The sequence below is a fragment of the Nipponia nippon genome, unplaced genomic scaffold (genome assembly GCF_047370975.1).
Source record: "Nipponia nippon isolate SJK-2023a ecotype South Korea unplaced genomic scaffold, ASM4737097v1 scaffold_30, whole genome shotgun sequence".
Classification (NCBI taxonomy): Eukaryota; Metazoa; Chordata; class Aves; order Pelecaniformes; family Threskiornithidae; genus Nipponia; species Nipponia nippon.
The window spans coordinates 1,431,725-1,451,494 of record NW_028262348.1 but is presented as its reverse complement, the minus strand read 5'-3'; the positions used below and the strand labels follow the sequence as shown (position 1 = coordinate 1,451,494).

Here is a 19,770-nt window from a genome sequence, read left to right as displayed (position 1 = left end):
TCTGCCCCCAATGATACAACGAGGCAGTTCTGACGCTGTCTGCTCCCCCCATAGTGCCAGGCTTCTGTTGTACAGTTGGAGTGGACTGGAAGTCTCTCACTACTCCGGCATGTCTCCCTCTTACCACGGACTACTTCCCCGACCGTCAGAGTCTGCAGAATGATTACACTGAGGGTTGCTATGATCTCCTCCCAGAAGCTGACATTGACAGGTTTGGCCAGCACCTTCTCCGTAAAGTAACTTGCATTGAATCAGAGTTGATGGAAGACGAACGCTTTGGAGACTGTACGAGAGAAAGATGAATTGCTAACATAGCAGCAAAATACTTAGATTTTTCTCTTTTCAGTGGTAACTTTGCACCTTTTCTGGTGTTACAGAACACAATACTGTCAGATGGTAGATTTTATGTTAGAAATTGTTTGCGTACAAAATTTTACATCTCTTTTTTTGTTCTGTTGTGTTTCAATCAAAAAAATCAGCCTTAAGCTATCATCTTTGTTAATCTATTTTGTAGCAAGTATTTTGGAAACACTAAATGAGCAAATGCACGTGTACGCACAGTGTTTAAGATGCTTATCCTCACTTTCAGGGATATTTAAAGAATCTTGGTGGAAAATAGTGTTAGTGGGATAAATAGAACTTCTCGGCTTGTCTTGGAGGTCTCTGGTAACTATTCTGTAATAGGGTTGGTTTGTTTGTTTGTTTGTTTTTTCTGAAGCTGTCTCATCTTAAACATTTTTTCAAACTTTCCACAACTTGTCAGAGCTCAGAAAGATGTGCTCATGTTGCTGCTTTATGGGAACAAAACAAAAATATTGGTCAGGGTGATTGAACTACATAGGGAATAGCAGGATTAATGAGGAAGCATCTAACAGAAATGCCAAATGTCCCATTGTAGCAGGAAGGCGAGGTTCGGAGCAGAAGTAGTTGTTATAAGATGCCGTAGTGATGCGTCTTTTACCCTCTCTCTGCTCTAGACTTCCCACTGTAAGAGAGGGTGGAGCATTGCCTGCACACTTGCCGTTCTGAGCTCCGCTGAACATTTACAAACTGCACTGAAATTCTCTGCAAAATGCTGTAAAAGTGATCATTGGTGAATTTATTGGAACTTTAACTACTGTTGTAAGCCAATTTGTTACTAGTTGCAAAACTGCTTTCAACGGCATTCATAAGTATTGCCAGAGAGCTGATCATCACCTGTTTAAAATGGAAAGGTACCCATTTTTCTCTCCTGTTCTTGCAGGTTGGTTTTCACAGGCAGAGGGCTCCACTTGCACAGAGCCCAGTGCAGGCATAAATCCTCAGTTAGGGAGCAGAGCTAAGAATAGGTGTGTGGTCAGCTTCCTTATTCTAGTCTCCTTAACCTTTGTGTTCAGGAGAGATGAGGAAGGAGTGCAGATGACAGCCCAGCAGGTGTTTGAGGAGTTTATTTGTCAGCGACTCATGCAAGGCTATCAAATTATTGTGCAATCCAAACCACAGAAACCAGCCACAACTGTGCCACCCCCGCTCAGCAGCAGTCCCCTGTACAGTCGAGGTGAGTGACTTTGTATTGACAACTCAGTCTTTTGTCGTCCTCTCCTTCTTCTGCCAATTCCAGTAACCTCTATGAATCGGGCATAGATGCTCATTGAAGCCCTCTGTTCTTTTTTTTTCTTTCTTTTTTTTTGTTATATGAAAATCTTTGCTGGGAGAGAGCCTGGTCTGGGGCAGCACAAACAACTCAGCTGCACCATGAAGGGACAGGTGCAGGATTTTTGAACTGTAATAAGAAACTGGCCTCACATTCGTGATGGTGAACCCAAATGAAATATGGCTTGAGTGCCGTTTGGGTGAATGCATCTTAAACACAATTCACATGGTGACTGCAGGGCAGGCACTTCTCTAGAAGAAGACAGACCCAAAGCTCCCAAATGTGTGTATCTAGAAGCAGTTTCCTAACTCTAAAATAGCTGTGAAGGTCCCAGGTGGACAGGTAAAGCTTCCTTGTCCTGAAACCATGAGTCAGCTAAACCTAGTTAAACCCCAGAGGACTGGAGTGGGTTAAGAGGGTACCATATTCCCTCGAGAGAATCTGACTTACCGTTTGACTTCTGACTTTTTTTCTGGGTATTCTCTAGACAAGTCAGCGTGATGCAGTGTTCACAGAGCAGGGGATACACATGAATACATTATGGTTGTTGTTCAGTGGTTAGTTCCAGGAATGAAGCACAGAGAGGAAGCGAAAGTGGAGCCCCACTTTACCATCATACCCACCAGTTTCTCAACACTTGATATTGTCTGCTCTCTAGTTGTCCTGACTAGAGAAGGTCTATGTTGGTGGTGTATGAATTGTGAATGCCCTTCTTTGGTTGTGATGCCAGCAAATCTTAACTGTAAGAACAAAAGGCTCCCTGTGCATATGTTCCTTAAAAAGGTGGCCTGAAAGGTGGCTTTTCATTTGTCTTGAGCGCAGAAGCCCAGTTCTGGAGTCTCTTTCTATAGGTGCAGTTTGTTGACATAGTTCTGACCGTTGCAGTAAGCTGAAAGGGGGTGTGTTTTGCTTTTTACCATTAGGTCTTGTATCAAGAAATCGACCTGAGGAAGAAGATCAGTACTGGCTGAGTATGGGCCGCACTTTCCACAAAGTAACACTAAAAGACAAAATAATTACTGTGACTCGATACCTGCCAAAGTGAGTATCTGTCTGGTTGAGCAGTTTGCTCTCAATGTTCAGAGGAACATGCTTTTCCAGCTGCCTGTGCTTGCTTGAAAGAACATACCGTAGAACCTTCTTTCTTCTTTTTAGGAGAAGAAAGAGAAGCACTGCTGTTGATGATGCCGAGATTAATGTTTGCATTTTCTCTTTTAGGTATCCATACGAATCTGCTCAGATAAACTACACTTACAGCTTGTGCCCCTCACACTCAGACTCTGAATTTGTCTCTTGCTGGGTAGAATTTTCCCATGAGAGACTAGAGGAGTACAAGTGGAATTACTTGGATCAGTATATCTGCTCTGCTGGCTCTGAGGACTTCAGGTGAGATCTCCTTTTCCATCCAGACCGTTCTGTGTCCTAATGGCCTCTTTTCCTTTTTGACCTAAAATTCCTTCAACAAGCTCAACCCACAAACGCTCAGTACTCCAGGGAGAGTAACTGACCTGCTTTCACTTGGATGGTGCTAGCAGCTGTTGCCTTGTAGAAATCTTGCTCTGTGTTGCTGTCGCATTATCAGATCTTTGATACAAAGTCTTGATCACAAAATTCAGCATGAACTATTTTTTTTTTTTCCTCTGCTAAAAATGCAGAGAAATATGATGGCATTTTGTACCACACAGATGCTTTTCTTGGCTTCTTACTCATTTCTGGATCTGACTCAAAACTTCCATTTAGTTTGAATCTGTTGGAGGCTTGCTTGAGCCCTAGGCTTAGCTTGACTGTAGTCCTGCTCCCAAGAGATGTGGAGCAGGGCTGCTTACTAGCCATGTGGAGTATCTCCACTAGTATCAATAGCCTTTTTGATAGCTTCTCGCAACAAAACCAGTCTTTCTTCATCTTTGTTTCTTTTCGAGTCTCAAATCAAAATGCCTCCTCCTCTAATGTGGACCTTTAAAATTCCTTTTTCTTTGCTTATTTTTAGAGAAAAAGCCTTTGTAGCCTATCTTTTACAGAAAATAAAATGTACCTCTATGATACAATTACTCTGAAGATACCCTTGTTTTCTCCTCTGCATATCACTGTGTTAATACTTCCCAGGATATTCATGTGGCTGTGACCATTCCTTTGCATATCTGCTCTTTCGCACTCAGGGACAGCAGAATGGGATTGTCACTCTCCTCGCTGGAATCTACAGCAGATGGATACCTATTTTACTTACTGTAAAATTCTTCATAGGAAACTGTGCTGAACTCTGTCCTGTCTTCCATGTTCCTTCAGCCTTATTGAGTCACTGAAATTTTGGAGGACCCGCTTTCTGCTTCTGCCTGCCTGCATCAGTGCCACAAAGCGCATTATGGAAGGAGAAGTGCACTGCGACGTGTACGGTGACAAGCCCCGTTCCGACGAGGAGGAGTGGCAGCTCCTAGATGGATTCATCCGCTTTGTGGAGGGTTTGAACCGCATTCGTCGACGCCATCGATCCGATCGAATGATACGAGTGAGTCTACTTTTAGTTGGGTGAGAAGCTGAGTTTGAGTTTTATCTGAACCATCTCGTGAAGTATTAGCAGAGTCTGAGGCAATCCCAGGCAAGCTGGGGTGTATACGTGTGTGTATGTGTGGGTAATCCATACATAAAGCACAGTGCTGACTGACGTGCTATTTCAGATTTCAAATAGCATGGCCTTGTTAACACCTTGCTATTCTTGAACTGATTAAATTTACCTGGAATGGGTATCCCATGCTGCTGTGGCTGGAACCAGAATCGGAACAGTTAGCTCACTCAATGAGGAGCCAAGCTCTTCTGCATAGCGCAGCCATGCTTTAGCCTGTGGGTGCTCTTGTTTTTTCCTCAGGGATCTTATCTTCCCACAAGCCTGATGCTGCCTCTTTGCAAATGTGCATTGCTTTGTGCTGTAGATATGGTTAGCCTGGACACGTTATTGCACCTCGTGATGTAGATAATTGATAAAAAGGGATCTGTGAGGTAGTTCAGCTGGTAACTTCTAGCTGGGTTGGCTGTTTGCTGCAGGCTTACGAAAAGGATCGTGAGAAGAGAACCATAGGGGTGAATTCCTGGTGAACAGTAGTTCCAACAGGGTGATGCGAAACTGGTTAGCGTGCATCAAATTCTCTTCCAATTCACACACTGAATGGGGTAATTTATTTCAGAGCAAATCCACCTTTTCCAAGGTAACATCCGTTTTATTTTGAGAATAGCATCCACACAAGACGCTAGGCTGTTCCATTTCTTGTGTACCTATTGTTTAACTCCCTTTTTAAAGTGTACCTAATAAAGCCCTGCTGACGTGAGGTGTTGTGTTCTTGCTTACTGGTTAAGCCTAGCTTGACTATGTGCTTTCATTTTGTCTTTGTTAGAAAGGGTCTGCCATGAAAGGCTTGCAGATTGCTGGTCCAATTCCCACCCACTCTCTGGAGCAGCCCGGGCCTCCCATTGGGAAGAAAGGAACCTCAGCACTCTCAGCGCTGCTGCAGATGGAAGCCAGTCAGAAGTGAGTCTCTACAGCTAGGCTGTGTGAGGAGCACTAGAGCATCCTTCCCGCCTCTTCCACCTGGGCTGGCTGAAGCAGAGTTGGGGAACTTTGCCTCGAAAAAAGGGATGTGGGATCCTGCTTCTTCAGTATCCTTGTGGCAGGGCTGGGGAAATACTGGGCTTTTCCAGTGACTTCCTTCTATTATGGTTCCATTAATAGAATGAATACCAAAGGCTAGAAAGGAACATGGGGAAGTGAATGTCCAGTAATTTAGAAGGAGCATCTTTTTAAATAGCATGTCAGTCCATTACACATCAGATTTGTCATCTATTTGTGATTTGCCAGTGCAGTTGTATCCAAGTAAGAAGAGCTTAACTGGGACATAAGTGTACGCAAGTACCCCACACCAGTTGAGTGGTCTCAGTATAAACACTGGGTAACAAATACAGCCTAAAGCAAATTGCTTGTTTGCACTGATGACATCTGTTAAAATACCTGTGAAACTTCTGAGGTTCTTTTTCAGTATTGATCTAGAATGGTTCAAAGAAACTCAGAGTTAGTACTCTGAGACGCTGTAAACACACTTTAAAACATTGTTGCTGTTAGATAAGAGATTTTAATATTTTTTTAATGATAAAGTAGTATTACACATGCATAATAAAACTGAGTAAGTTCAAGGATCCACGTTGTTTACGTGGGGTGAAAAGTACTCACAGAACATTGGATTGACTCTGCTTCAGAGCGTGGGAAAGCAAATGTCTGAAAATACGGTAGTACCCCTCTGCAACAGTTGCTTTCAGGTGGAAGCTGACACAGAGTATGTTTGAACAAACTCTGGATTCCTTCCTTTTGTTTTAGGACACTGGGGGAGCAGCAAGCAGCAATGCTTTCTGGGAAGAGCTCTGGGCAGCCTTCAGAGAGTGGGAGCATTGCTATCACACCCACCTATATGGACAGCCCTCGTAAGGTAAAGACTTTCTGGTCTGTCGTTAGCTACTATTTTTACATAAGAATTTCTCAAATAATAGAAGATGATTTCTCTAAGCACATGGCTACATCATACCCCATTTTACGCTCTAAATCTAGCAAGGACCGGTCCTGTACTGGGGATACCCTTAAGCCTTTGTGTGCAAGGGCATAAGAAGAGGTTGGGGCACATCCATCCTTCAATTCTTTAACGCTGTGACAATGAGATGGAATCCCTGGGATGCTATCTCAGTGTGTTTTGCTAATTTAAGTGGTATTTGTTAATTAGTCCGTTTCCTTTTCCAGTAGCACATTTCATTTCAGTCAGGGTTTGATTTTTAGATTTAGTAGTACAGTGCTGTGTGCATCTATATGAAGGCTGTCTTTAAGAGCAAAATCAAGCTTTAGACCGTGGCTGTGTGAAGCTTCAGTGGAATTTTAACAGCAGGCACGCCAGTCACTTGCATCTGCTTAGAGGAGAGGATGTGTTCCTGAGTAGTGACTTAAATGTTATTCCTTCGCTGGCTGGACTCCAGGCTGGAGAAAGCTGTCTTCCTGGAGCTCTCTGCAGACACTTAACGACAAGACTGTGCTATCCCTCACGACAAGACTGTGCTATCCCTCAGCCTCCCTGTGAACTGTCCTGTGAGTGCCAGGGGAGCAGAAACTCCGCCTCCAAGACCAGCCAGAAATATTTGATTATCCTTCTGCATTCTGGTAGGAAGGTCTTTTAGCAGAAGTAACAAGGAACCGAACGAAGATACAACACTTAAGTGTGACCTGTCTTTGGGTTCAACAGTTGAAGTATTGCAAAGAAAAAGTTCTCAGATTCCCCACTATCAACTTAACCGTCTCTTTCAGTATTTTTCTCTTAGCATGTAGTGTTTCGACATCCACCCTTTTCTGCCACCACCAGGGACAAGTGTTGTGTTACTCTGGAGACCTGGCTATTGCTAGTTGAAGTGATAGAGTAACTGCAGTCATCTTAGTAAGAGGTACCTATTTGTAGAATGAGAGTGTTTCCAAAGCAGATTGAGATTCTGGAGCCGGTCGTGCTAGGCTTGGAAAAAATAGGTGCAGAAATTGACTTGAGGCATGTTTGCAAACTTCCAGATCGTAATTCAGGCTTTGCATTCTCCTTTTCTACCATTTTGGAAAATGAACTTCATCAAACTTCCCTCTTTAAACACAGAAATTGTAAATATCTCTTTCTACCAGTAAAACTGGTGAAAATTCCCCGTAGGACACAGGACAGAAGAACGTTGTGTCCAGTTGTTCTGCAAGGCAGAGGGGGAAAGGCAAAATTGGCTTCCTTAGCACTGGCACATTAGTATCTCGGAAACAAAGTAGCAGACTTTGTGCTACCAGGAAATGCTAATAGGCAAATGCCATCTTGTGTCATTTTAAAAGTAATCATATTCAAAGGTTTCTCTGGAGGGCTAACTGGAGAATCTGGAAGAGCGTGTCATCAGTTGAAAGTCTTTCACACTATGGTAGTAAACACTCCTATAAGTATTTACACATAGGGACTGGGAAAGGAGCAATTTGGATCTCCAAATTGATGGCTCAGGCTTGCGGGAAAGGTGCCGGTGGACAGGTAGCCCTGTCAGGCAACTTTGTGCTCTCTTGGAAACATCAGCAAGTGTGTGCCTCGAGTTTCCAGGACAGCGCAGCCCCCTTAGGGCTCACCACATGGGTATGTCTGTTGGCTGTCCGGAGACTTGCAGCCAAAGTACTGACAAATTGTCACAGCTGTGTGCTCTGTCAGCAGCCAGGGGAGCAAGTGCTTTTCTAGGATGTTTTCAGTGCTGGAGTTATTCCAAAACAGAACAGGGCCACTGGCTCCACCTGTACTCTGTTTCAGAGCAGAACTGACAAGTCACTTCAGCCAGTTACCAGGCAATACAGTATGATTTTAACACAGTGAGTGAGCTTGATGCATAATCTGTTTGGCAAGTCTTTGCCCTTATGGATACAGGGTGCTTGGCCCTGCTTCTGCACTGCATAAATTGCCAGCCGTGTAATCCTGGCGTTGATTCTTTCCAGAAAATGTTTTATATGTACATACCAGGGTGAGCATCATCTTAACTGCAGGCTAGACGAAATATTTTGCCTAGGGAACAGAACAAAGAATTGCAAATAGGGAATGAAAATCTACTTGAGTTCCACTGCATTGTCTTATGTGATAAGAGAATCTTGACACATCTTTGAATAGCAGCCGGGGATAAATTCATCCAGGGTTTGTAAGTAGGCGGGGAACATAGCACAGGCAGCGTCTGTTTAATTTTGCATGAAGTATTAAACACAATGTTGGAAAGATCTTTGTGATGAATTTTTCTTCCCTTTCCTTTGCACCATACCAGACCTGCATTTGAGAGGAAGAGTTTGCTTCCTGAAAAGAGCTGCTTTGCCTTTCCCTCTTTATCATTTGAGTGACTGACAGACTAGAAAAAAAAGCTGTCCTCCTTTGGATATTTGTCATTACACATGGAGTTCTACACGTTTCTGTATCACTGTTCAGCTTTGCATTTGGGATTGAAACCCCCGTACTTTAGAGCTCAAGTCTTTCTCCTGTGAAGTGTGGAGGGAAGGCTGTGGTTTCAGTTGGCTTCTGATCAGTGTGGTTTTCAAAACTTTGGAAAAGCATCTGTGCTAAGGAAGAGCAATGTCTTGTTACAGAGAGAGAAAGTAAGGGTATGTGTGTGAGTAACTCCTGATGCTCTGCGTTCTGCTGCATCTGATGTTTGGCCTGTTTGGGATTTGCATTCTCCTCATACTTTCTCTCTGTGGTCATTTCATACTTGCACAACCTTGTATTTGCTTTTCTTCAACTCCTTGTTCCTGTTGCTGTTGCCATTAATGGGCCTACTTCCTCTGATGCCTTCAGGATGGGGCCTTCTTTATGGATTTTGTTCGCAGCCCACGTACAGCTTCAACCTTCTACTCACAGGTTAGTTTTGAATGGGGTCCTGTCATCTCTGGCTTTTGGAGTGAGGCGATGGAGAGCATTTGTTGTCCTGAGCTTGCCACGTGGGGAACCTGTGCTAGTTCCAGAGCTGCTCGTTGAGAGGGAGATGCGCAGCATTAGCAGGACAAAGTGGCTGATGGTGGTGGATGTGACTGTTTCCTTCCACCATTCAATGTTTGTGATGTGCTTTGGGTGTTCCTGTGCCCTGCCTTACTGTCCTTTGCAGTACTGTCTTGTCACCTACTGAAGCTTCTCTTTTTGTGTTTCAGTAAGTATGCATTTTCCATCTTCCCTTGCTAAACAAAATGGCAACAGCTTACTCATCTCGTTCTTGGCTGAATTTCTCCTGTGGTGTTTGACTGACAGGTGGCTCTGGGGAGATCCAAGTCAAATGTGTCCTTGGATTCTTAAACAACCGAGGGCTGAAAATATCGGTGTCATCTTGGTTTAAAAGAGTCATCGTGACAGAAGTTGTTTGTACACTTAACACCATTTAGAAGTCGGCAATAACAGAGTGTGTCCATAGAAAATACTGCTGGTCGAAGGGAGCTCTGAGGAGGGAGAGTGGCTTTAGCTGGCTGTGGGGACTGTAGGTTCCACGCTGGAGTACCTGCCCGTTTCGGCTGCCCAGAAAGAGGCATCTGCCATTGCAGTGAGAGATCTTTGGGATGTGAGAAATGGCATAAATAAAGGACTCTGGTCTGGCTATCAGACCTAGGTCAAACTACCAGCTTTGTGATTTTTAGCTGTGCAGGTGCTGTGGATTCATCATGGCAGATCAGCCCTCGTATTTACGCCAGCATGAGTTACTGAGTTACTCTGCTGTTCGTGTTCCTCTCCCCCACCTCTCTAGCTTTTATATAATATGCCTTTCCTAAACCATACGTGTTAATGACAGATGGCAATTACAGCCTGTACTTTGCTGAATCTTTCAGCATTCATGTTCTTTCCAAAATGATTTTATGTTAATTTGGTGAACTATTCAGTCTACCGTTGGAATAGTGCAAGTGTTCCTGCGGGAGGAAAGTGTTCTTGTTGTCTTGGCGACGTAGGTGTGGGCGGGTGCCAACCAGCCTCCTGATACTACCCTAAGAAAGGAAGGAAGATGAGCTGATTTTGTACATTATGAAACTTGAATTCCGTGTGATACATTTGCATATTTTTGTCTGAGAGTTAGAGTTGAATCTATTTTTTCTAACTGCTTACTACTTTCCCGTAGTGATTAAGTTTCCTGTTCTGTCCATTGCACGTTTATAACCACAGTTATTCACTCAGGTTGAAAATGTCAGGTTGGGACTGGTGTTGCTGGTTTGGCAGTAGTTCTCTCAACACCATTGTTGCTGGGTTGGTGATCCTCCTCTTTATCGGGGTCTGAATTTCATGTTTGTCAGTAGCTCTGTAGTGATAACAAAAGTAAGGCTGTATTTATCCTTTCTGCGTATGCTTTTGCTTGCCTTATGGTATTGCTTGTTGTTAACGAACTTGAGCTGAGGTACAGATGATTGGGGAGGGGAGAAAATGGGAAACGGATTACGTCATAAATTTCATAAAGATGTTGCTGTGTTTACTCCTCGCAGGTCTCTCTAGATCAATCAGTTCCTGCAGCCTCAGATGGCAACACATTGATAAACGCAGGGCAGTTACCTGACCGGGGCAACACGCAGACCTTGGGAAGTTCCCAGAATGTTGCAGACCAAGGATATACCACAGCTGGTGCTGCAGAGGGCGGGTAAGGAGAGCACAGCAGTGCTATACTGCAGTCTGTTCTGTTACATTCCCCTTTCTGGTGTCAAGGAATAGGCACTTAAACAGGAACCTGAGAACGAGACGTGCTGTGTCTGTCAGCACGAGACGGCACTTGTCACAAGACCTTATTGCAGCATTTCCACATGCGGAAAGAGTGGTAGTAAAATAAGCCTTGCAACCCAGTTTTCCAGAATTAAATGAACACAAGGCCTGATTTCCCACCCACAAAAAGAGCTTCATTCTTCAAGAAACGAAGAACGAAGAAATTCCATTTCTGAAATTTGTTAGCAGAAAACCAGGCTTTGAATTGACATCTGTCTTCTGTCTGTTTTGGCAAAGGGGGGCCCTGCGCATCCGATTGGATCGAGTAGGTTGATGAAATCCAAGAGGTTCTAACCTGGAGGCGAGGCACCAGGGAGGAAGCAACATTAAAAATAAACTATATTAGCACCTGTTTCGTGTGGTTGTATATTACAGTTAAAAAAAAAGCCAGCCTCTCAATTGCTCCTGAGTATGGCCGTATGTAATACAGTGTGCACTGGGTCAATGCAGCAATGACCTGACGACTTCAGGGGGAAAACACAGGTCTGATGCTTTTAGTTGTCTGTCTTGAGATGAAAAAGGAAATAAATGTGGCAAAGTCATTGCTGGGAAGAGAAGAGAGAGCATTTTTCTTAAACGTACATATTTGAACAAACCTGGCAGCTTCCTTGATTTTTTTGAACATGCTTCTGTTTTACTTCCCAGCTCTCAGCAGTGTTCAGCAAGCACTCTGACTTCCTCCTCCACCTTGATAGAGATTCTCGAAGCCATGAAACACCCCACGTAAGTTTTTGATATAGATATGCTTAACATCTGTCTAGATGTTTTGTAAGAGGACGCGAGGCATGGAGTCACGCAAGGGAGAGCCCCGTGTCAGCTCTGGAAGAGTTCTAAGCTTCCTTTTGTTATTCAGTCCCAATCTCTCCAACAAGGAATTTTATAGAAATTGAGGTACGAGTATTGCTGCTGAGACTTCAGTTATTAGAATCCCAGAATCTTGTCAAAGCAGGAATTCTTGGTTAGACACTAAAGTGCTGTCAATGTCAGCTCTCTATCTTGTTATCAGAAGCTAACGATATGTCACTCCGGGGGCATTGTGCGTTCCTTGTCCTGTATCTTTATCCCCCCTTTTTTCCCAGCAGTGATTTTTGTCTTTGTGCCTGAAAAGAACTATCAGTCAGTCCATGTTAACACGTGTGACTTGCTGTGATTCAGCACAGGGATCCAGCTGCTCTCTGAACAGAAGGGCCTCTCTCCGTACTGTTTCATCAGTGCAGAAGTCGTACACTGGCTGGTGAATAACGTGGAAGGTGTGCAAACCCAAGCCATGGCGATCGACATAATGCAGGTAAGAGGACTATCGGGGGGTATATGGAGGGCCAGAAATACCTCACTCTGTCAAGAAAGTAGAATTGTAGTGGAAAGCATAGCAATAATTTCTGTTTCTTATTAAAATCCTCTTATTGATAGGTATTGAAAAGTGTTCAACAGAATATGAGGTAATGCTGACATTTTTTGGATTTCCTATCACAAAACAGCAACATATTCTTCAGTAGTAATATATATTATTTTTTCCACTTATATATGATGACAGTTCTGTGTATAACCACCAATTAGCTAGTAGTTACCAAGAACTCTCCGTTGTGTTAGAATTATGAGGCACTACAGCATGATTTGGTTTTGGTTTTAGTTCTGGTTTTTGGTATGAAGTTGTAATAAACCCAGATTATGACCCCTTTTTTATGGATGCTGAAGTATCCACAGTTTATGCAAGATGCACTGCTTGTGTTCATGAATTTTTTTTCTTCCCTATCAAACTGTGTCAGGGGCAGAAGGTTGGAAATGTTTTGGAGTTCGTTCCTCTGCTGAGATCCCATATCAGTTAACAGAGAACCTAGAATGTTTCCAACCTCTTACCTTCCAATAAATCCATCTATAAAACCAGAACAGGGTAAGGGAGGAAGGCAGACATCTGTGGAAAAGTCAAATGCAATTTCTCAGGGAGTTAAGGACTTGCTACATTTACTGAATATCAAGAGATAACATTGCTGATATTCTCGTTAGGCACGTATCTGGACAAAAAGGTGTCAAGAAAAAGAAAATTATTTCCTAATGTTCTCTAGCAACCTTTTTATGTAACCGGTAGAGTGACTTCTCCTTTTTTCATCTTGTTTGCTCTGTTCTCTTTTTTTGTTCAGAAAATGCTAGAAGAGCAGCTTATTGTCCACGCATCTGGAGAAGCTTTACGAACCTTTATTTATGGCTTTTATTTTTACAAGATTGTTGTGGACAAAGAACCAGACCGAGGTCAGCATTGTGTTACTACAAGACTTTCCTCATTATCCCTTTGCGTAATCACTAGATGTCCTTGATTCTTATGGGTGCTGCAGCAGAAATGCACCTCGGGAGCAACCAAAAACACTGCTCTAAAGAGAGTCAAAGAAACTCAGCCTTTTTGGTGTTTTTGGAATTGCAGACAACATAACCTATTTTTTTCTTCCCCTTTTTCAGAAAGAACTACGTCTCTTTCTTGGTCTTGAACACTTGTTTCTAACTGTGATCTGTCCTTCCCCTTGCTTTTTGTTCAGTGGGCATGCAGCAGCCTGCTATGTGGCACACAGCTGCGATGGATGACTTCTCCGCCTTCCAGAGGAAATGGTTTGAGGTGGCGTTTGTGGCAGAAGAGCTCCTGCACTCGGAAATCCCAGCATTTTTCCTGCCCTGGCTGCCCAGCCGCCCAGCCTCCTATGCAAGTAGGCACAGTTCCTTTAGCCGCAGTTTCGGAGGACGGAGCCAGGCAGCTGCACTATTAGGTAGATGCACAGCACAGGTGACAGCTGGGGAAGTCCAAGGGGATAGTTTGCAAGGGGAAGAGCAGCCAGCCAAGGGTATGATCTCACGTGGACCAGCAATAAAGCTGCAAATTTCATGCTGGCCTTACATGTGTCTTGCACATGGACTTGTTCTCATATGCTGGAGGTGTGTTTCACTGGCTGAGCAGGCAATTTTTGCTTCCGAGTACTGGAATACCATAAAAAGTATTCTTTTAAATATTCCTTGTTCCTGAACCTCTCCCCCATGCCATGCTCTAGAATTAAGAGGAAAATACCGACTTTGTCTCCTTGCGGATCCAGAGGGACTCTTCACAACCTGTGATGAGCCTGGAGGGATAAGTTGTGAGAACAGCAGAGCAACCAAACTGTACTTTAAAATGCCTTGTCTAATTGCTTCTTAATGGGAAAAGCCACAGGGAGATCCAGATGTGTTAGAAGTTTTCTGTGATGTGCTAGAGGCTTCTCGGCTAATCTGAGCCATGTATAGCCAGACTCCTTACATTAAAGTCTGCGAAGCCCAGCTACAAATGCTCCCTGCAGCGTTGGAAGCAGTAGGGTTTGTGTATGGAAGATCTTGCCGCTGGGCAAGGTACCGTTATAATATCTGAAGTTCTGTAATGTGTGTAATATAACACTGACTACCATTAACAGCCCGTGAAACACCCCGGCTGCATGACCGACTTGTGTTGCTTTGTCAGCTTTGTGTTGCGTTTTCAGGCCAGCCTGAGTCACTTGCTTTCGTTCCTCTTTCCCTGTTTAAAATTACAAGAAAAATCATTGCTATGGAACTGCAACTTCAGATTTATTTAGGTGCATCTTTTAAAGGCTTATCAATTACGGATAAAAAGAAAATCTGCTCTTCTTCTGTTTTGTGTACTTGACCTTCTGAAGAGACGTGACTTACTGCCGATGTAGTATCTCTTAAACCTGAAGTTACAGTAATCCTTGTGTATTTCTGAAAGCCTTGTTTGCAGAGGAACAGCATCAGAAATGGGAAAGCGTTAAGGATAGGAAGTCTGAACTAATGGTTAATTCCCTGAAGCCAACGTATGCAGGATATTTTTCCCTGTCACACGATGAATCTGTTGCCTTGGCTAGTATCCAGCCTCGTTAGCTCAATGACTGGCCAGAGCTGAAGCCTGAACGGAGGCTGGCATGGAAGCGTTGTGAAGGCTGGAGGTGCCCGGGCCAGATCCTCTTCCTGCTTTGATCTCTTACTCACTATTTAGCCCAAGAAAACCACTTCACTTTTCCATGTGTGTCCTCCTTGTGAGATGACTGAGACTCAGTAAGCTTGCACCTGGGGAAACAGGCAAAGAAGGAGGGGTGCTTCAGTGCCCCTCTCGCCTTTTCTTTATCGCCAGCCAGGGAAGAGCGTATTCCCTCAGCTTGTCATGTAGTTACACACCTGGGTAGCCTTCCTTTTTCACTTCAGTTGGAATTATGTCCATTCTGCCATTTAGCTAATTTGCAGTGCTTGGATGAATGACAAATGCCTCCAGATTGCTCACATGCAGTCTGGTTATTCCAGGAATAATAGTTTCTTGGAGAAAAACCCAGTGTGGAACTTTTTTCTTACCAAGGAACTGGTTTAATTGATGTTTCTGTGCTGTCCCTCTTCTAAACAGTATTAAAAAAAAAAAACAACAACAACAACAAAAAAAGCAACCAACTTTAGCAGTTTATCTGAGGCAAGGAGCTTTACTAAACCCAGATGACCTCTGGTCCACGTGACTTCATTTGTTCCTCTCTTGGCTTTGATTTGGTTGTGGTTTTCATTTCTTCCCCTCCCCACCTTCCCCAAATGTCAGGCTGTGACATAAAATTGCATGCAAGCATTGGGAGCTCTGGAACAAGCTCCATGTACCTCTAAAATCTTTATCCCTCCCAATTCCCCTATCACTTGCCCAGTGATTTTTCCCCTTTCCCTTCCCAGTGGAAGTCTGACCTGTGACATACCTAATCTTGTCCCTTTTGATTTATAGCAATGCATGCACTAGCAATTGTCGTCGTCTAGTAGTGTAGTCTGTGACTGGAGAATAACCTGCCTGCTCCTCTCCGATTTACACAATAAATCATTAGTTAAATACTCAGTGGTATAAGACAATTGGGAAGCAGGTGAGTCCTCTTAAAATCAGATCCAGGGTTTATTCTGTTAAAATTAAGTTGGTTTTAATCTGAAGCTTCTGCATTCAGACACACGGCTATTTCTCATCAGTTTTTAAGCTCCTTTTGGTTAGCTCACCTGGTTGGACTGTGTTCCTGTTGCTTTGCCTGTGAATTACAGCTGCAGGCAAGGTGGAGAGGGAAGCTCCAGCCCTGATGGGGAGTCTGAATTATCTGGAAAAAGGAACAGGCTAAGGGAGCAGGTAGCTCATTCTTCACAGTGTGCTAGTTCGGGCACCCTGGACTGTGGTGTTACCGCTGGCCTCTTAGCTAATGACCAGCATCTACCTGACTGAGCTGTTTCCGCTTTACAGCTTTTGGGATGTTGTTTTCCAACATACTTCGTTACAAAACTGGCACCGTAACCTTCTAACCGCAAGCATTGCATTCACAGTGATATTCCACTGAAAAGGAGCAAGAAAAAAAAAAATCACAAGATGTTGGTCTGTCTGACAGTGCCAGACCAACTCAGAAATTACAGATGATACTTTTCCCAAAGACAAAAACGGATCTTATTTACAAAACAAAACTGGGTGATGTTCTTCCATTTTTATTGGTTTGTTTTTTTTTTTTCCCTCCTGTTCCTAAGCTGCAGTAATAGCAATATAAAGGATTTTCTTATAACCTTGAAAACTGTCTCCAGCTAACTTGCAGTAGAAGTGCAGGTGGGAACCTTCCATCTACCTTGAGGAAAGAACTTCAACCGCTTTTTTTAAAAGCCATTAAGCCATTAAATTATAAGGTCATTTAAAAGCTGACCATATAAAAGGGTGCGCATCTTCCTCTCCTTAAGCAAGAAATAACAATATCCATCCCTCATGCATGCAATTAAAAAAAGGGCAAAGGTTTTTCAATAGCAGTATTGCAGCCCTTTGTTTTGTGTCCATTTTTAACATTATAGAAATGTTAAATTATGTATGTGCCTAAAGAAAAGTTGAAGTGACAGTGTGGTTCATAGCAGGACTTTGGTCTCAAAGTCAGGAGATCTGGGTTCTGTCCCTGGCCTTGCAGTCCGCTGTATGACACTGGCCAGGTCACTTCCACTTTCCGTGCTTCTCTTCCTCTTGCCTGATATCTGAGATGTTCTTCCACTGGGGTGCTGGGGTGTCGGGCACAAAGGGAGCTGGATCTCAGGCACTGTCCCAGCACTTACTGCAAAGCAACAGAAGGTATCGCAGTGATCGTAACCCTGCTGCATGAGTCTTGGCTGACTTTTTATGCTTTTACAAAAAGTGTTGGATGTGCAGTTTCAGCAATGCGGTAATGTGGGATATTGATATGGGGTTAAAGAATCAAGAAGTTTAACTTCTAATCTCCTTTAGCTGTGGAAAGTCCTGGAATGCTCCTGCCCTGTGTAACGGCACCCTGTTGTGATTTCTGGTGGGGGCACATAGAAATATTAAAACCAATTTGGAATGTCTTGGGTATGAAGGAGCTGATGCTGTCTAGCCATATTTTATTATGGCACCAGTCGCTTATTGATTAGCTGCTTGACTCTTGGTTCTCTCTCTTTATTGCAGCTGAAATGTCTTTTGACTGCTTGGGGAGGCAATTCTGTGGCACAGACCCCTGATATGAGTAATCCTTCAGGTTTTTGGTATTTTGTGATCTGGATGCGCAGCATTCTGGGACTATTCTGCTAGCCCAAAAATATTTGGGGAGGAGTGGGAGGGCAAATTGGTTTCAAATAGCTTGTCTTGTTTCTTCTGTTCTCTTCATCCTGTCTCCCACCCTCTCTTTAATGCATCTTTTAAATATACCCCTATTCACTGGCTGCGTAGCTGCCACTGTGCCCGAGCAGCGGACAGTGACGCTTGATGTGGATGTGAATAACCGCACGGACCGTTTGGAGTGGTGCAGTTGTTATTACCATGGCAATTTCTCCCTGAACGCTGCCTTTGAAATCAAGCTCCACTGGATGGCAGTGACTGCAGCTGTTCTTTTTGAGATGGTAAGAGTCCGTGTGTTCTGGGTGGCCGCAGCCATGCCCGTCTGGCCTCTCCCTCCCTTGTGCTGCTGGGGACATGGTCGTGTGAAGTATTAGGAGGGAGACAGTGGGTTGGATCTGCCCTTATTTCCATGAGTAATTTTACCGGTGGTTGTTAGCATTGCTGCATCTGGTCATCATTTATCATGCTATCTCTAGCCATTCTGTCTGCAGGGTAGTGTTCCGCTTTTAGCGGGTTTCATGTACGCAGAGTATGCAGAGATCAGTACAGGTCAAGGTGATAAATTTAAGTCCCCCTTAGGCAAATCTTAAGCCCTGAGCTGGGTCTTTGGAAAAGAACCTATTTCACATTGCATTCCTTCTGTCCCCAAACCTGGAAACTTTAAATCTCAGTGGAATTGCTTTCATGACAGGGCTTTTTCAGGCAATGTGTTCTTCCTGTTCAGCAATGCTTTTTAGCCTTTTTTTTTTTTTTTTAACTTGCTGAAAACATTTTGAATTGAAAATGCAAATGGTTTGTGTCACTTCTGAATTTTTAGATTTGTTTGTTTGTTTGTTTGTTTTCCCTTTTGTAGCTTCTGTAAAACTCAAATTGTTTAACACCGGGTTTTACCCCACCCAGCCGGATAGTACTAGGTGATTGGTTTTGCTTTTATTTAAAAATCTATTGCACTGTTCCAGTAAAGCAGCAGTACTTAGCCACTGATGATAAGTAGGCTGAATCAGTTCCTGAAAAATGTCCTATTTTAAAGTGCTTTCTGATTGATGTGGCACTTAAAAAAGGAAAGCCTGATGTCTTGTGCTTGTACTGCTTTGCTTACAGGGACGGTTGTGTGCTTGCCATGCAAAGCAAGCTGAGCCTGCGGAGAATTGAGCACGTCTGATCTATTCTCGGGGAATGAGTTGCTCCTATGCACATAAGTGCCCTTCCTCAGTTTGACATATGTTGTGTGATTCATTGTTTGAATCTTTTCTCAGGTTCAGGGCTGGCATCGGAAAGCCACCTCCTGTGGTTTCTTGCTAGTTCCAGTCTTGGAAGGCCCATTTGCATTGCCCAGTTACTTATACGGAGACCCACTTCGAGCTCAGTTGTTCATCCCGCTCAACGTTAGCTGCTTGTTGAAGGAGGGTAGTGAGCATTTGTTTGATGGTAAGAAATGTTCTTTGTTTTACCCCTTGGTGTACTTTTCTGCAAGCAGGTCCCTTCTGGCACGTAGCTGACGCGAAGAACCTCACTTGCCAGGCGTGCGTTAGCTGGTTGAAGGGCCTCTTTTCACATTTCGGCAGCCGCCCTCGGGAAGGTGCTGCTGGGAGGAGGCCGTGCTGGCAGGCTCGTCAGCATGCGACAGTGTATGAGGTTGGCAGCAAGAAGTACCGAGGCATAGGGAGGGTCGTCTCCCCGGTGATCTTTGTTGCCATAATGTCACATACCCTTATAGAGCATGTATCAAGTAGTTATTCTGTTTGATATGATGTTATACTGTACGAGTCTGTTTTGCTGGTAGGACCCTGCCCACAGCTGCTCTGCATTTGTATCCTGCATTCACTGCTTGTCCCCCTCAGTGAGATTAGACTTGCAGGGCTGCCATCCTTTTTTTTGTTGCCATGGTTACATTCACAGTAAGAGTGTTTGCACATGAGATTAAGAGCTAGAAACTGCAGTCTCCTTTTCTGCAGTCACCCTTTTGAGTGACGCTGTTGTGGTAAGTCTCAGGTGGAAGCTCAAAGATCAGAGAGCTCTGTCGCCATGCAGAGAGAGGCAGAATTGCATCGTGAGAAGGGCTCTGTTTTAAAATAGTAGAGATGATAGTTTTCTTTATTTTCATTAACCTTGACCCAGTCTGTAGGTATAAAAGTGAAACAATCTGTGACAAATCCGTACAGTGTGAGGTCACTGTCAGCCCCACTGACTTTGAACTGAGTATTTTCAGAGCACTCTGTGGTGATACACAGCAGCCCACTCTCCTT

The 19,770-nt window shown here is 43.8% G+C and overlaps 1 protein-coding gene across 24 annotated transcripts in view; it reads left to right on the top strand.

Annotated features, from left to right (window-relative positions):
* DEPDC5 (DEP domain containing 5, GATOR1 subcomplex subunit) overlaps positions 1-19,770 on the top strand; it is a 47,677-nt gene that overhangs the window by 25,137 nt on the left and 2,770 nt on the right. For 3 of the 24 annotated variants that reach the window (XM_087768625.1, XM_087768630.1, XM_087768629.1), the window contains 15 exons: positions 28-211; positions 1,377-1,537; positions 2,557-2,674; positions 2,852-3,019; positions 3,917-4,136; positions 5,017-5,150; positions 5,991-6,099; positions 8,986-9,048; positions 10,644-10,795; positions 11,560-11,637; positions 12,070-12,202; positions 13,053-13,161; positions 13,443-13,667; positions 17,636-17,805; positions 18,781-18,952. In XM_087768625.1, coding sequence (XP_087624751.1) covers positions 28-211; positions 1,377-1,537; positions 2,557-2,674; positions 2,852-3,019; positions 3,917-4,136; positions 5,017-5,150; positions 5,991-6,099; positions 8,986-9,048; positions 10,644-10,795; positions 11,560-11,637; positions 12,070-12,202; positions 13,053-13,161; positions 13,443-13,667; positions 17,636-17,805; positions 18,781-18,952 — 2,196 coding nt within the window. The other 21 variants (XM_087768631.1, XM_087768632.1, XM_087768626.1 and 18 more) reach the window with 19 other exon arrangements.